Raw genomic sequence first — 17,207 nt, forward strand, 5'->3', positions numbered from 1 at the left:
TTAAACGTCTTTCTTTCTGTTTTTAAGCTCTGTAGCTTTGTATCAGACTTGACTGAAAGGCAAATGCTCTATATACAAAATTTGGCTGTAAATAAATACATTTCTTTATGTTGCATGAACAGATTTACTCCTTTCAAACTCAAAATTTAATTAAATCTGAACATCATTTTTATGAACGAACACATGAACATTGCATACAATCTTTTCTTGAGATGAGATGAGATGATTTTAATAAATTGCCAGTCAACTTAAAAGTTAGAAATATAAACATAATTTAGCCTACCGCTGTCATTAAGTTTCCATGAAGTGGACCTTGAAAAGCAGTGCACAGATCTGTCGAACTCTGATACTGGCAAATGTAGCCCCGTCTTTACTATATTGCTTAAGTTGTTCGTCATTTCAAGGACAATCACCACATGGTTATCTCCAAGCTCTGCACCTTCTGCTCGAATGATAATTCCAAACAGTGTCTGCCATGATCATTTGAACTCCCTCATCCTTTGACAAAAAAGAAAATAAAATAAGTCAAAGATGTGCCTTGCATCCATATTTACAGCACAAAATCTTTGTTGTATTACTGTAAAACATCTATCCCTGCTCTAATCCATATTCATAGCAATGCACGTGTTATCAAAAAACCCACAGGCAAAAAAAAAAATTATAAATCCACCCTACTAATTATTCCCTTTTTTCTTTGGCAACAGCTGAAAATATCCCACAAGTTAGTGTTTACACCTGACCCCCTTCTTTATGTGACCCTCAGCAACAGAAAGTGACTCAATTTGGATTTTAAATGTCTAGTGTCGGTTTGGGATTGTGCCGCAGTATGATGCATGCTTTTAAATCCATGATCAACTATTTGTTGTTTTTAAATGCACCTTTTAAATAAATTGGAAATTTGAAATGTAACCAAGTGAAAGAAGAAGAGATTTAATCCATCCATCCATCCATTTTCCTTCACCCTTGTCCCTCAGTGGGGTCGGGAGGGGTGCTGGTGCCTATCTCCAGCTCACGTTCCGGGCGAGAGGCGGGGTACACCCTGGACAGGTCGCCAGTCTGTCGCAGGAAGAGATTTAATGACTTCTTAAAATAAATTTTAATCTGATAGGAATACACAGGAACCCCGATCCACAGCAACTCTGATCATCTCTTTAGTGAACACATTTGTAGATTAACGGACCAGGTGTTCCTTCACCAGCTCCTCTGGATCTGCATTCAGAGGCTGTCAGAAATGGTTCTCTTCTGACTTCAGTAGCATCATCCTTAACATGCAGACCAGAAAAGAACGCAAACAGTAAAAACATAATTTAAACAAGCCAGCATGTTTGCTGCCTCATTTAAATTGAAGTGTAGGTTCACACACTTCAAAACTTTTAACTAAATTCAAAGGAAGACATAACATGAAATGAACATGAACATTCATGCCTGAAATATGTGAAAAACAAACCATTTCAAAACAGACCGACACCTGGGTAAACTGGAGAACATGGATGGATGGATGGATGGATGGATGGATGGATGGATGGACCCATCCATCCATCCATCCATCCATCCATCCATGGAAGGAAGGAAGGAAGGAAGGAAGGAAGGAAGGAAGGAAGGAAGGAAGGAAGGAAGGAAGGAAGGAAGGAAGGAAGGAAGGAAGGAAGGAAGGAAGGAAGGAAGGAAGGAAGTGACAATAATATATGCATCCATGAAAATGTATAATGCCGTCAGCATTCAGCTGGCACGTTTACTCTGAAAAACGTATTTGAAGGCGACATCCTTTTGAAGAAGTGTGCTATTCAGGAACACTTTGTATTTGTTATACCATCATATTGAAATTAAAGCTTGATTACTGTTCGTTATTCTGCAATAGCCAGCCACACCCTAACCTCACCACTGACTGACTATTGACCAGTTCTCTGTCTAACAGGTCCGGAGAATCCCTGAAACCTGGGTCTTACCCTATCATAGGTTTACTAGAGAATTTCTGTTTAAACTGGCGGCGGAGAAAACTCGTCTAGCTCTAACTACCTTCAGATCCAGAAGTTACGGCCCTTTTCAGTTGAGAAACAGTCGACAGAGTAGCGCTAGCTGCCGCGTAGTTCCAACAACCACTCCTGTTAACGGTAGCTTTCCTCCTTAAAATAACGTGCACTTGTTATCGGCTAGATTGGATTTAGTGACTTAGATATAAGTCCCAGGGCCATTATTTATTGCTCGCCAAAGGAAAGTACGAAGCCACCAATTTCTAGAATCATGCATTTAGATTTTACTTATACCAGAAGAACCCTTAACAAACAGTGACTCAATTGAATTCAATGTCCACAACCTCTATTCTTATTTTTATTATATTTTATTAAGCAAGCTTTAGCAGGGGTAAATGACAAGCAGACTTAGTAAAAGTAATTGTAAACTTGCAACAAGTATTAATCTCAAATTATAAAATCAACCAAATCAACCATATCCTATCTTATTTCTATCCCTAACCTGTGTCACTAGTCTCACTGAGCGAGGCTTTAGGGGCAGGGCAACTCACACCCGATGTTAGTCGATCTTGGCAGCCTAAATCTTTAGACGTCCTTGGTTAGAGTCTCTGTCCTGGCCGGGCAAAGTCCTCCTTCGGAAAAGCAGCAAAGTCAATCTGTCCAACCTCTTTTAGACGAACAGAATCTTCATCACTAGGTGACCTTTGTCTTTTCCCCAAGTCTGCTGCTGTTGAATAGGGATCGTAGGGTGGAGGCAGAGGAGACGGTCGGATTCAGGGGCCAGGGCTGGGGCTGACGGATCTTGTCCTTCTTTGCGGCGAGAAGTCTCAAACTTTTCCCCTGGTCCCAGGGTGTGGTCCTCCGCTGATCTTTCGCCTGCGTCCTCTGGTTGATTCTCCTTCAGCGCCGCGGACTAAGAACAGTTTTCTCCCCAGCTCACTGGCTTTTAAACCCTCTTGGCCCACAGTTGTGTATGGGAGAGGTCTTATGACTCATCCTTCCCGAATATCTCATCGGGAATTACCGACCTGCCCCAACCTCGTTCCACCCTGAATTTGGTAATACACAAACCTCCCTCTTTTGCGTTTGACTGCTGCAACTCCTTTGCAACACTTCTCTCTTTTCTGTTGGCCATCTGGTAGTTATTACCTTTTTTGGCAATTTGTTCTGAGGCCCCCGCCCAGCCAGCTCAGTGCTTGTGACTCTTTTATTTTCCTGTGCTCAACTCTGCAATCTTCTTATAATGTACCCTGAAACACAGTTAACTCAAAACATAATCAATTTGTTTTTTACCATTATCTGAAATCATATATACCAACTAAGTTGTTACTGTTACAGCAGATCATGAATACAGATTATATATTTCAGTCATACATTACAGACATGGTGATTACAATAAATCAATCATTTCAACTATTACACAACTATGTATTTTGTATTTCATTTCTTTAATCATCTTAAATCAATACAAGATCATCGTTACTCCTCAGGCCTTTTACCCTGCTTTCTGCGTGTACCTAGAGAGATCTCACAAGTCCATGCCAGTTTTCTTGACATTACCATTAACACTTACGATTATAACTCAAAACGCGAAAACTCACAACTTCTTTCTCTAACAGAAAATAATGTAACTAATGGTCTAAATAAATTTCCTAATGCAATTATCACTGTAGGAGGGGATTTTAATATGATATTACCTCAAAATTCAAACACTTTCCTTAAACCATTCATGCAGAGACACAATTTAAAATATGCGTGGAGAGAAAACATCCCATTGGGCTCAGAAACATTATTGTCGACATTCTTCCAACTTCGCTAACACATCATAAAGCAATATTTAAATTAATTTGATTTGTCTGATAGCTAATCACACAATAGGAAAGGGATTGGATCCTAAACAATTGTTTACTTTAACTAAAAAACCTCTCAATCTCTTTTTTTGACAAAGTTATCACAGAAAACAACTGAACTGTTTACAACTGAGATTGAACGACTCAGAGACAATATGGCTACAATAAAAAAAAAGTTCAAAACAGCTGAAGAAAACAAAAATCATTAGTGAATTTATGATCGTCTCCAAAAACAGAGTCCCTTAGGCTTGTCAAAGTAAGCTTAGCTACTTTACAAAATAAGCTTCTTATTTATCTATTTTCAATAAGAAAAGCATCACTGTAAACACAACACACTTGAAGAGTAAAACAGGGCAAGTATCCTGTAATCCAAAAATTATTGCAAACTATCTTTGCTCTGTGTCCATTAGTCTAAATCAAGGGATTATTGCTCTTATATCTAAGACTTAAAAAAGACAAATTATTGATAAATCCTTCTGGTGGGTGAGCTGTTTAATAAAAATTGAGGTTTTTACATAAGTACAATGAGTTCAACCTCAGATATAACTTAACTGTAACTCATAAAGAGTATGATATTGTTTTTAATGCTGTAGTAATATGTGAACCCTTTAGAAATAATGTTGAAGAATATAAGTCCTTGTTTACTGTAACTGACATTGGTAAAGCCTGTTTTTCTTCTACTTGTATGAATGTCATTTCCCTTCTCTGCTTCGACAAGATATTATTTCTGCACCTGCAGATGTTTTATATTGAAAAAACGATTCACTTTAAGAGGTGTGGGCATTTCATTAGAAACATTTGAGGCATGTTTCCTTCGATGGGTGTTCATATTACGTAGGCAGACCTGGTGATGTTATTAATGTGAGATTTGAAGGACAGTGTGCTGTCAAGAATGACTAGCCAGACTCCTGACCTAAGGGGAGGCTGAGATGGTGGAGTAGCAAAAGAAAAACTATTGGTACATAAGCAATATTTTTCAGACAGGCCAAAGTATCCAGTTTCATGAATAAAAAGTCCATAAAATAAAGAGTTTTGTGAGTTGGTGATATTATTAGAGACACGCTGTCTTTTTAGTTTTATTTGAAATAAATATTAACCTTTTTTAGCATTTGAACCAAAATCAAGGTATCCAAGGAGACCAGGAATTCTTTTCCAGGCATTTTCCAAAACTTGGAATCCAAGGACTGGATGACAAAATGAACAAGATCTCCTAAAACCTTTTTAAATCGCTTAAACACTGTTTTTAAACAAAAATATTTCCGTGCACTAGAAAACTGATTAATCAAATTGACTCGATGGTAGCATGATTGGCTCTTTAAGCACATCAAATTCCTGAAACCAGTCATAAGTTATGTGTGTTATTTATGTTGCCAAGGTATCCATAGAGACTATATATTCTTTTCAGGTCATCTAGTTACCCAGCATTGGACACCAAACAGCAACTGATTATCTTAAACGGCTGCCATAGACTGGCCCATCTTTTCTGGCTCCGTGAGTCAGTGAAACAAAACAATGCAGGAGGGTATGTTTCAGGTCATTTGCCTCTTGTCGGTTGCCTTAGGTGAGTACAAATTTCATTAAGCCAGTTTTTACTGCTTAATGAGACGGTGGTTAGCGGTTAAACACGTGTGCTGAACCTGGGGTTTTAACTGAAATGAGTCAAAACATAATTTAAATATGAAATCTAATATGCTAATGAAATGTTTAGTGTGTGCGTATAAAACTTTAAAGGTGAAATTAAGTTGAATTAAGTGCGGCTTGAGTTCAGCAGTCTGACAACTGAAGGGAAGAAGCTGTTTTTGTTATACACCAAACAACTACATGTTCGAATTTTCTGAAAACACAGCTATCCTCTGCCTCACTTCCGACACATCACATTTAATCACCGACAGCAGATTAAAAACTGTTTTCAGTGGTGCTGGTAACAATTTCTAATTCTTATTAACTAAAGATCGCAGGAACTTATTTTTGACCTGAAGGCAACAGGAGATCACTCACCAGTGGTCATCCATAATCAATTAATTGCCCAGGTGAATTCTTACAAATATCTTGGAAAACACATTGACAATAAACTCAGTCTGCAGCAGCGACTACACCTTCTGTGCAGGTTGAGGGCCTGTTGTGTCAGTCAGAAAGTGATGCTGCTCTTTCAACATGCTGTCCAGAGACCAGGCCTTCATTAGGTTCAGATTTGGTAACTTCTCTGTCCAAATGAAGGCCAAACTCATTTGTCTCATGCAAAGAGCTCTGAAGCTAATGGAGGTCAAGCAGTGCGCCTCACTTCAGAGGCATACTCTGAAATCACGGCCATGAAACTAAATGATTACCTACAGTAAACAAAATGTAGCAAACAAAATGTTTACTGTAGGTAAATTGCCTACAATTTACTGTAGGTAAGCTAATTGCCCAGTTGCCCAATTTAGCTACAGTAAATTGTGACTGTAGGTTATGGTGATTAAAATTTTAACATGCTTCTTTTATGTTTTTATATCTGTTTTAATTGATTTATTATAGAAATGGTTTTATGCGTAAATATAAAACTCATGGTTTTGGATGATGCGGCAGTCAGAATTTGTACCCGAGGTATATTTCCTTTGGGATATTGAAGTTAGTATAATCTTATCTGAAGGTTGAATATTGTTGTTGTCACAGCTGACAACAATTGTAAAAAGAAAAAAAAAAAAAAAAAAAACTGTTACTTTGTAAGATACTACCTGCCAGTTAATAAATGTTCCCTGTTTTTATAGTAATGATTTTATTGACTTCAAAATTTTCTAACTTAACCAACTTGTCTTTGGTCAATATAAATAATCATATTTAACTTTTCCAAATAACTTTCAAAAATCTTTCTTTAAAATTACTAGCATTGTTATTAAGTTATTTTCTAAACTAATTTTATGCTCCTTAGCTTGATAAAGGAGATAAGAGGATTTTTTTTCTTGCCAGCAATCCTTTCAACATTTGATCTATTGAACATTTTTCAGTACTGTGAAAGTTGATTTTAATCCCATCATTACCATTTATACTGCGCCAGTTTTCTACTATAATCTCTATACTTATTGAAATATACTTATTTGTTTATTTGCACTGCTTTTGAGAGTTGCTATCTTTTCAATTCCACTGTGCTTTCTTGCATAATGACAATAAAAGTAATTCTGAAAACGATAATGATTGAGGAAGTTGTTCTGCAGTCGGTACATCATGAACCACTGTGTTATCACCATGCTAACATAGCATTTTGCTACTGTCTGATTAGGTTGATACACATCCAAATTGTTCAGCTTTTAAATTTATCTAAGATGTTGGATGCATTCAAGTCAAGTTCAATAAACGAAGAAATTATTGAAAAGTTAATTTCTTTGATAATTTTCTGACTAAAGAAAACAAAATGATTAACATTTGTACATCAAACTAATGAAAACAAGTTTTTAAATAATAATAATAATAATAATAATAATAATAATAATAATAATAATAATAATAATAATAATAATAATAATAATAATAGAAATTGGTGTAAAGCTTGTTTAAAGGTTATTTTTGAAAGGTACTTTTGAAAATAAACAAGTCTTAATATAACATATTCTAAATAGAGGGATTATTTGTTTGCAAACACAGCAGATGCGCGCGCAGCTTGACTGCAGAAAGAGTCGGGCCGACCTTTAAACCCTCACTAGTTGTCATGGTTACCCGTATTAATCTTGCTGTTTTAACATTAGCTAGCATGTTGTCAGTCTGTGGATTTCATCTGTTTATCGCGTGATAAAATAAATTATGCTACTAAATTGACAGTGAGGTGAGACGCACATTAACGACCCATAAGCATTAAATGCAGGTGAGTCGATAAATGACGAAAGAAAAATGTCGAATATTAATTTCTAGCGATTTTGTTCACGGTAAGATCACCAGCTCTGAATGAGATATGCCGAGTCCCTCTAAATAAAGACAGACATGGTGAACAAGGGTACCGGAATAGGGTTTTCCTAAAATCAGGGTACAATGTTACCTATTGACAATAAACTGAAAAAAATAATAAATAAAAAACAATATCTACAATATTTTCTATTTATGTTAAAGCACTCCCATTTATTTCTCATGACTGTTATAAAGTATACCATAGTTAAGGTTTTTTGTTCATCTTGATGTTTTTCTGTTTTGTTTTGTTTTTGTTTGTTTCTTTTTAGTTTTTTTTTCATATCTATTATGTTTGTGATTTCACCCCACCCCCCACAGGGTTAGGCACTGGGTTTCTGCTGAGGTTTATGATTTTTTTAAGGGACGATCAAGTAAAATGGATCCGAATACCAGGGGATATGCTTCTCAACGTACTTCAGATGTTTGCTGTACCCCTCATTGTCACAAGCGTGCTTGCAGGCAAGCTAAATATGAATCTATATACTTAAAGTATTAACGTATTGTTGTTACAGAGATAGACTGAAAGGATGCTCACTCATCTTTTTGTGGATATTCTGTATAAAAATTGCTCAAAACCCTTGATTATATTATATCTAGACAATAAGCTAATTTCATATTTACACCATTTAGTTATTGTGCTTTTAAAACATTTTAAAAGATGAAGATTAGTCCAGACATTTAGACTATTGTCAGGGCACATATGCGCTGGTATGTTGTTTTGCTCATTCCTCAGGCACCACATGAACTTCTAGTTCTGCTCTCTTTTCTCAGGAGTAACTGGATTAAACACCAAAATGTCCAGAAAAACAGCCTTTTTCACAGGAACCTACATCTGTGGCACTACTCTTTTGGCCATAATTCTTGGTAACATTATTATGGTTAGCAGTTATTAATGAAGATATATGAAGACTGTCATAGTTTGCATTGTGTTATTGCTTTTGATATCCTGCCTGAGATTTTGTGTTGCAGGACTGCTTCTGGTGCTCACAATCAAGCCTGGTGTGGGAGAACACCTATCACAGGACAGGGTTAAGGAAATGCCACCCTTCTCCGTTCATGTGATCCTCATGGATCTTTTAAGGCAAGAGGACAGATATTTAGACACAATTCCTGCTTTTCTGCAAGTTGTGCATATTGTGCATATTGTCAGCTTCCTAAAATAACCTGCAACATGAGGTCTAAATATATATATATATATATATATATATATATATATATATATATATATATATATATATATATATATATATATATATATATATATATATTTATTTATTTATTTTTGCCAAAAGTTATTCTGGCAAAACAAACAAACAAAAAACACAACCTCTCTATTGCCAACAGATGGTTTAGGCAAAGAGAAAAATTACGTTGGGCAAAATATGATAGGCCATTATTTTTAGGAAGGTGAGTATGTTCATCTTATAGTTTCTAACATACAGGATTATTGACTTTTATTATGTGAGATAATTAAAATTATCTTGACTTGTGTGAAATGATGATAAGAAAATAATATTCACATGTGTTTTGTCTTTAACATTTGGCTCAGTTTTTTTTTGTGTATGTGTTTTTTTTGTAACTCTCCTTTCACTCCCATAGGAACATGGTTCCAGAGAGCTTCATTCAGGCTTTCTATGAGCAGGTATGTTTTTATTCAGAACCACAGCTCAGTGTGTAACTTTCCAGGTTTGGACCGTTTCCAAACAGTTTCTGTTTTTCTCCCAGTATAAGACTGAAATTATTGAGATTGGAAGAGTAGATTCTGGCCTTCCCCTTCAGCCAGGAATAGTGAGTATTTTCTTCTTACTATTCTTACTTCTTGTTCTTACTCTGGAGCTCTTTCCAAAAGTCTTCATAGCCTTTCAGTTTTTCACATGTCACATGTACAACCACAAACTTCAAAGTATTCTGTTTGGTTTAAAGTAGTCGGCGAACACAAAAGAGTACTTGATTCTGAAGTGGAAGAAAAAGGATGGAGGGCTTTACATTTCTTCTAAATTAAAGACAGAAAGGAGAGGCTGTGTTTCCTTTCAGTCCACCTTAGGGGCAGTTGTGCCTTCCTGTAGTAGTCTTTGGGTGGGAGGTGGAATACATCACAGGAGAACACTGAGACACAGCATAAGCAACCATGCAAAACACTCGTTGTACCTATGGATGTCAACAAGAACAGTTAACCCTGCAGTAATGTTTTTGGGCAGTGGGTGGGATGCCATTGCTCACATCTTTTCCGCTGATTTTCAATTGTATTTAGGCCTGGATTTTACTGGAGGGATCCAGCAGATGGTTATGCTTTCACCTAGGAGTGGCTGTTCTGCTGCAAGGGGAAGATTTTTCCTAGTCTCAAGTCTTCTGCATCCCTGACCGATTATGCTTTTACGTCCTTATTGTTAAATTTTCTATTAATAAACATGGTTATTTTATTGGAAAGGTAACATAAATGTTTATTTATGTATTTACATTAAAGTACAGGCTCGCTTACTCTGCCCTCCCAAAGTAAACGAATGCCCTCCAGCTAAGGTCCATTGGAGCCGGGGCTGCAGAAGAAAAGCAAATTAACATAGAGGTGGATAATGGATGTACAGCATAAAGTTTAGCTAAATACACAAAGAATTATTTGGATTCTATGTACTGTAAATGTTTTTTTTAACAGTTTAATTTGTTTTTTTTATATTTCACAATTATGCAATGCTGAGGATTGATCCTTTCCACAACAACAACAAAAAAGCAAATTAAGTACGTCAAAGTTTATGGTTTTAATGTGACTTATTGTGAAAAAGTTCAACAAGGTGATGTATTCCTACAATATTGCTCTTAGAGAGTTAGAGCCAGCATTTCTGTGTTTCCAGGTGCAGAATGCCACTGAGACAAAACTGGTGGGCAGTTATGTTGACGGACCCAACATGATAGGATTGATCATCTGGTCTTTCACCTTCGGCATCTTGATAAACAGGGTGGGACAGGAGGCAACAAGCACTGTGAAGGCCATTCAAAGCCTCAATGATGCAATAAAAATCATATTTAACTGGATTCTGTGGTAAAATAAGACAGTATATCATTCCACTCTTTTACAAAATTAGATTAATTAATAATGTACAAAACATTCCTTAATTTAGTTCAGTAATTTTTGTTTGTTTGTTTGTTTCAGGTACTTGCCAATTGGAGTTTTGTTCCTGATCGTAGAAAACGTGTTGGATGTTGAGGACTGGGGCGCTGTCATTAAACTCGCAAAACTTTCAGCTGTAATTTCTCTGGGGTATGTCCACCTTTTCTGTTTAAACTTTTTGGTAACATTTCATTTGAAGGGTTGTGCATAAGACTGACATGACACTGCCCATGTTCATGACCGTTGTCATGTCATGTTTATGACAGTGTTATGTCAGTCTTATGCACAACCCTTCAAATAAAGTGTTACCAACTTTGTTACCAAACTGATACCGCCGCTGCTAAGGTAGTTAGAGGATGAAGACACTGCAAAGATCGGTTCTTATGATAACAGTCATTTCCAGCCTTTTTATTCTGATATCTTCAAACACCCAATTCAGGTCAAGCAGTTCCCTTCAGAAGTTCTGTTTGGCCTCAGAGTATTTTTTTTTAGAGAACATTAGTGAACAAACAGCATCATGAACACCAAGAAACTCAACAGACAGATCAGGGATAAAGTTTGGTTAAAGAAGGGTTAGTTACTAAAATGTACCCAAGCTTTCAGATGAGAAAGAGGGTTAGAGTTATAGATATGGATATAGAAAATACTAGAAAATACTAAGAAAGACTGTTAAAACCAAGTTAACAGGAATAGTAACTTATTGGATGATGCTGTACTGCTGTTCGTCTTTTGTTCTGTTTGCTTTTCTTTTAAATTTATTTTTGTTTAAATACAACTTTATTTATTCTTTTATTACACTACATTCAATAAGGAAAAACCTAAACTCAACTCATCTCAGAGTTTGAGCTTCATGCAGATCAATCCTCGGAGAATATTTGCTAGAGGCTGCAAACCACTTTAGACTCCGGCGAGGTCCGTCTTCTTTCAGCATGACGACTCTAAGCCTACAACTAAACAAATGCACAAACGTCTTGATAGATGTTGTTGTGCGACCAGGCATTCTTTTCTTTCCACTCTGCAACAATGCACTATTGTGTTAGCATATTGTAAACCAGAAGAGAAAGCGTTCTTTTTCTCTCTCTCCTTTTACTCACATCAACACACTTGCGCTCTTTTATTTAAAAAAAAAAAAAAGAAAAAAGAGTAACCAATTTCAGCATTATTTTTTCCACAGCCTTACTTTCCCAAAGTGTAATGGATAATTAATTCCAAGTCACTGTTAAGATGACTGGATCAGGCATCACACTTCTTCTTTTCAAAATATTGTTTTTCTAAATAAAAGAGTGCTAATGTGTTGATATGAATAAAAGGAGAGAGAGAAAAAGAGAACATTTTCTCTTCTCAATATCATGTATGATCTCCCCAAATACATTGAACTATGTGGTTTTGCTGTGTGCCCTTTGAGATCTCAAGATATAAAATGTATTCCAAGTAAAATGAATTATTATTTATCATTATTATTACAAGATACATAAAAGTGTCACAGTTGAATGCCAGTGAATACTCTTTAACACTGAGTGTGACTATTGTCTCTTTCAGGCTTATAATCCAGACCTTTTTTGTTCTTCCCATGGTTTACTTCACGCTTGTCAGAAAGAATCCCTATGTCATCCTAAAGGGTACCTCTAAGGCTTGGATGACTGCAATTATCATTGCGTCCAGGTGAGATGTTCTGTTTGTTGTCAAAAGTGTGACACTTTTCCAGTGTCCTCGTATGAACGGTGCACCAATAAAGGATGTGTTTTCTACCAAAGCACTGCCAGTCTTCCTGTCATCCTTCAATGCTGTGAAGAGAACCTGATGGTCAACGGGAAACTCTGCCGCCTCATGTTGCCCATTCTCACCAGTATTAATATGAATGGGACTGCGGTCTACGAAGTGATTGCTTCTGTCTTTATTGCCCAGATGAATGACATCACGCTGGATGCTGGCCAGATAATTGCTGTTGGGTAAGCCGCTTTCTTGAAGTGCCGAGGAAGCAGCACTTTGTGGAATTCAATTTCCACGAATTTGAATTCCACGGAAAGGCTTTATTATGGTTGTGTTGCGCTTTAGACAGAAATGCTGATAGAGGCTGTGCTTGGTTTGCAGCTTGACTAGTTCCATTGTCACATTTGGAGCTGCAGGGATCCCAGCAACAGGAGCTGTGACCACCATCCTGATTCTGACAGCTGTGGGACTGCCTGCAAAGGATGCTGCCATGCTGGTCGTGGTGGAATGGCTTCTGTAAGTTCAACTTGAAACTCAGAGTCAGCCACTCCTGCTTAAAGAGTACTTTCATCATGAAACCATGTAGTCAATCTAGATTGAGTTACACTGATCTGTAATCATAAAACTTGCAAGTGATTTTGACCGGGACATGATTTTTAACTTGCATGTCGTCAGGTACGCAGATTGTTTTCAGTTGTTTTAGGGTTTTGGTGATTTTACTCTAGTTTTGTCTCATTCTTGATTAGATCAGCCTTGTTTTTGTTTTACTTTCTTCTTAGTAATTCCAGTTTATGTTTATTCATTCCTTGAGTCTAGTAATTCTTTGTTGCTCTTAGATTCATTCTCCTAGTTATCATATTTACTCTCCCTCACCCCTTGCTACGATTCTCTCTCTCCTCAGCCTGCAACCCGTTAGCCATCAGCCTCATTCAATTGTTCCTCTCCAAGTATTTATATACCTCTTCTCCTCTTAATACCTCATTAATACCTGGATTTGAGTTTTTGTTCTCCCCTGGCTACCTGTGTTGCCTGTAGATATTTTTTTTTTATTTTTTTGGCTTTGGTAGAGTGAGATAAAGAAAATATTTGAGAAAAACATAGTTGAATCTAACAGCATATTTGTTTTCTTCTTCTGTGCCCTTCAGAGACCATTTCAGGACCGGGGTCAATGTGCTGGGAGACTGTTATGGTGTTGTTCTCATCAATTTCCTGTGCCACGATGAGCTGGAAGATCTGGACAAACCACAAAGGTAAATGAAATCAATAAAATGATGTGCTTATCTGCAAAGACATAACGTTGCCAAAAGCATTCACCTCCCGATCCAAATGACTGACTTCAGGTGTTCCAGCTCCTTATGCTTCAGCACACCGATGCATTTCTTTATTATTTCAAGCTCCCACCCCTGTAGGAGCAGGTTGAATTCTGCACCAGTGAATAAAGCAAAGCAGTGTCCGTAACATGGATGAGTATGAGGTGTAGAAGAATTTAACCCTTTGCACTGAGAAAAAGACAAATGTGTGTGGGAAGGTAGACGAGTGAATACCTTTGTCAACATTGTGTACATCTCTTTCTGAGCTGTGTCAGTGGTACTATTCACTCATAGACCCACATCACAATAATCTGAATGCCTCAGGGTGTCTCCTGTTTGTTGTATCTTTCTTTGAAAGGTTTAATAAAATATTGGACCAAATTTTAGTGAAAATAAATCTTGAACAATGATTGTCATAAGTCGTTTTCACTGACATAGGGTACTTTAGTCACAGTTTTTACAAATCATTAGGGTTAGGGTTAGGGAAGTTGTCTGTGTTTTTTTTTTTCAACTGAATTAAGAGTATTTTGCACCGCTGGACCCAAAAATTACATCCATTTTTCACAATGAGAATAATTAGGTTTTTATTCTAATTTGATTTAGAGAAATCTGATCCTCTGACTAATTTGATTACATTCTTGTGACATTGTCAGTTCATTTCCGTTAATATTTCTCATCCAAAAAAAAAAAACTGTAGGAGACAGAACAATTGTTTTCTAACAGAGTGTATAAATCAAATGTTACAAACTTGAATTTCTGTAAATTGAATAATAAACACTGATAAAGGTAAGTACGTGTGAATTGAACATTATGTCTTCATTGTGCAAAATTCTCCATCTTTTTTCTGTCCTGATGGAGTCTCTCTCCTCCTGCTCATCAATCATTGATCAGATTCTCAGGAAACCAATAAATATGTGAGAACAAGTCATGCATTTTGATACTCATTGTGCATCCATAGTTCAGAAGGTCGACCTGATTGAGAACAAACAATGTGATTTTTGGATTCAACACATCAAAATGACCCTAAAACGATTGAAAAACCCCAGACAAATTGTTTTGGCTGTTGACCAGTGTCATTGACCATGTTTTCCATTTTACATGTTAGCATTGATAGGGTTCGTCCCACCAGTGAGCTCGAGTTGGACTTAACCTGTTTGGAGCCTGAACAACAGCTGGGCTCCTCTCGCTCTGCCGCCTCCTCAGGACCCATGTCACCTAAGTGAGGGGATTGTCTCAGCACCGTATTAGCTGCCGCAGTTCCTCATCTTCTGTAATTGGTTTTCTCCCACTTCTGAATCCTCACCGTTTTATTACCAATAACTGGTTTTGACCTTTTACTTTATTTGGTTGTACAGATAATTTCATTGTGTGTCTGTTGTAGTTAAATGCTCATCTTTCTGTTTGGAACCTCTGTAACTTTGCATTTCACTTGAGTGTATGACCAGTGCTCAATATACAATATACTGATAACAATACTTTGTGAATATAATCCTTTATGTTGCATGGACATGTTCACTGCTTTCAGACTGAAAACAATTGAATTGAATATGCATCTAATTTTTATGTATGAATGCATGAACATTGCATAAAATCATTTCTTGAGAAGAATTGATTTTAATAAATTGCGAGTCATTCTGCTGTTGTTGTAGGACAGTCTTTTTTTGTATTACTAATTTATAAAAGCGTCTAGAGTTGGCTGAGAAGCAGACTTTGAGTTTTATAAATGAGCAAAAGACTACGAGGACAGAAACTATCTCTTATTCCTTATTCTATTCTAATTAATTGAATATGAAAGTGTAATGAAAAAGACTGGAGATGAAACAGTCAAGCCATTTGTAAAAAGGGACAGAGCAGACTGGACTTCTTGAGGAAGCTAAGATCCTTCAAGGTTTGCAGCAAGATGCTGCAGATCTTCTATAAGTCTGTTGTTGAGAGCGTCGTCTCTTCTGCCATCATCTGTTGGGGCAGCAGCATCAGAGCCAGAGAACTGCAAAGGCTCAACAGCCTGATAAAAAAGGCTGGTTCTGTTCTGACGATGACTGTGGAACCTCTGGAGATGATGACGCAAAGAAGGACTCTTCATAGGATCAACAAAATTGTGGACAAACCCTGACCATCCTCTTCATCAGGCTGTCTTGGAATGGCAGAGGGTCTTCAGTCAGAGGCTTCTTCAGATTCGCTGTAATACAGACGGCTACAAGAGATATTTCCTGCCAACAGCCGTCACCATCGGCTATAACTCTTGAAGACTTTGAATTAATGACTTACAACAATATTTAATTTCCCTTTTGGGTCAACAAAGTATTTTTTAATTGAATTTGAATTTTGAATGAAATAGATTCTCTCAAAACAAAAGAAATGCTATCCTGGTTCCTGCACCACAGTTAACAATCCTGACATTTCTCCAGGAATTTAGACATCGATATAGACAGACTTTATTTTCATTCATTGGCACATTTAAAATATACATATTAAGCAAAAATCCATTGCGAGGTTCCAATAATAAAATAAATACGTAATAATAGAAAAGTATCAATATAAATATATACAATAAAAGATTAATATTTTGGTTTCTCATCCGACATAAAAAGTGCAGACATTGCAGGTCTCTCCTCACCAGACCAGAGGTTTGGAGGGACCAGGTCAAACTATTGGTGATCTGTATCTCCAGGAGTTTAATGCTGCTGACCTGTTCCACTGTGGCACCCTTGATGAGGAGGGGTGTGTGACTTGGCAGATTTTTCCTGAAATCAGCAACAATTTATTTTGTTTTGTTGACATTCAGGATTAGATTGCTTGAATCGCACCAGTCCACCAGATGTTTCCATAGACCAGAGGTTCCCAAACTGTGGGGCGCGCCTCCTAGGGGGGCGCCGTGTCATTGCAGGGGGGGGCGCGGGAAGCCGTCTGGATGAAAAAAACAAACAAACCATGAACACTGTATGCTCTGGGTTTTTACCTTAGAATGGCCAACTCTCTGTTATTCCTATGTCAATTTGATACAGTAGAGGCTTCCACACTTCCCATATTTGTGTCCTCTGTCACTTTTATCAGCAGTTAAAACTGTTTAATCCGTTGTTAACATGTTGTAACCTATTTTTCCGAGCCGCCTTTAAACGCAACATGAGCGCTACGACGCTCGCGCTGGGTTTACACCTGTGAAGGAGACCTGCTGCTGCTGGGGGGAGCTACGTAGGTTTGTGTTAGAATCACGGCAGCAAACCAGCAAAACACAAAGAACTTTTCACAGTTTTTCCCTCCAAACTAACAGACTGAGTTGAGTAAAGCTGCTGGATGCAGGTAATGTTAGCTAAAAGATGACTAGCTAATATCAATACAGAACCTTAAG

At 37.2% G+C, this 17,207-nt stretch overlaps 1 protein-coding gene across 2 annotated transcripts; it reads left to right on the forward strand.

Annotated features, from left to right (window-relative positions):
• Positions 1–5,332: 5,332 nt before the first annotated feature.
• On the forward strand, positions 5,333–15,344 carry LOC148158368 (excitatory amino acid transporter 3-like). Of its 2 annotated transcripts, none has more exons than XM_088007046.1 (13): positions 5,333–5,381; positions 8,054–8,194; positions 8,507–8,599; positions 8,705–8,816; positions 9,335–9,377; positions 9,461–9,523; positions 10,582–10,769; positions 10,881–10,988; positions 12,378–12,500; positions 12,593–12,787; positions 12,930–13,064; positions 13,694–13,798; positions 14,964–15,344. In XM_088007046.1, the coding sequence occupies exons 1-13, from the start codon at positions 5,333–5,335 to the stop codon at positions 15,079–15,081; spliced, it is 1,473 nt and encodes a 490-aa protein (XP_087863172.1). In that variant the 3' UTR covers positions 15,082–15,344. The 2 variants fall into 2 exon arrangements, with proteins under 2 accessions (XP_087863172.1, XP_087863171.1); XM_088007045.1 differs by having other exon boundaries at positions 12,593–12,779; positions 12,910–13,064; positions 14,973–15,344.
• Positions 15,345–17,207: the final 1,863 nt, after the last annotated feature.

This window comes from Poecilia mexicana, unplaced genomic scaffold, assembly GCF_051168715.1.
Source record: "Poecilia mexicana isolate PSO_F unplaced genomic scaffold, ASM5116871v1 scaffold_7, whole genome shotgun sequence".
Classification (NCBI taxonomy): Eukaryota; Metazoa; Chordata; class Actinopteri; order Cyprinodontiformes; family Poeciliidae; genus Poecilia; species Poecilia mexicana.

Coding starts and splice junctions, on each gene's coding strand:
- LOC148158368 (XM_088007045.1), top strand. CDS start 5,333: ATGCAGGAGGGTATGTTTCAGGTCATTTGCCTCTTGTCGGTTGCCTTA. Junction 10,989..12,377: donor TCAGCTGTAATTTCTCTGGG/GTATGTCCACCT, acceptor TGTCTCTTTCAG/GCTTATAATCCAGACCTTTT. Junction 13,799..14,972: donor GATCTGGACAAACCACAAAG/GTAAATGAAATC, acceptor TAGCATTGATAG/GGTTCGTCCCACCAGTGAGC.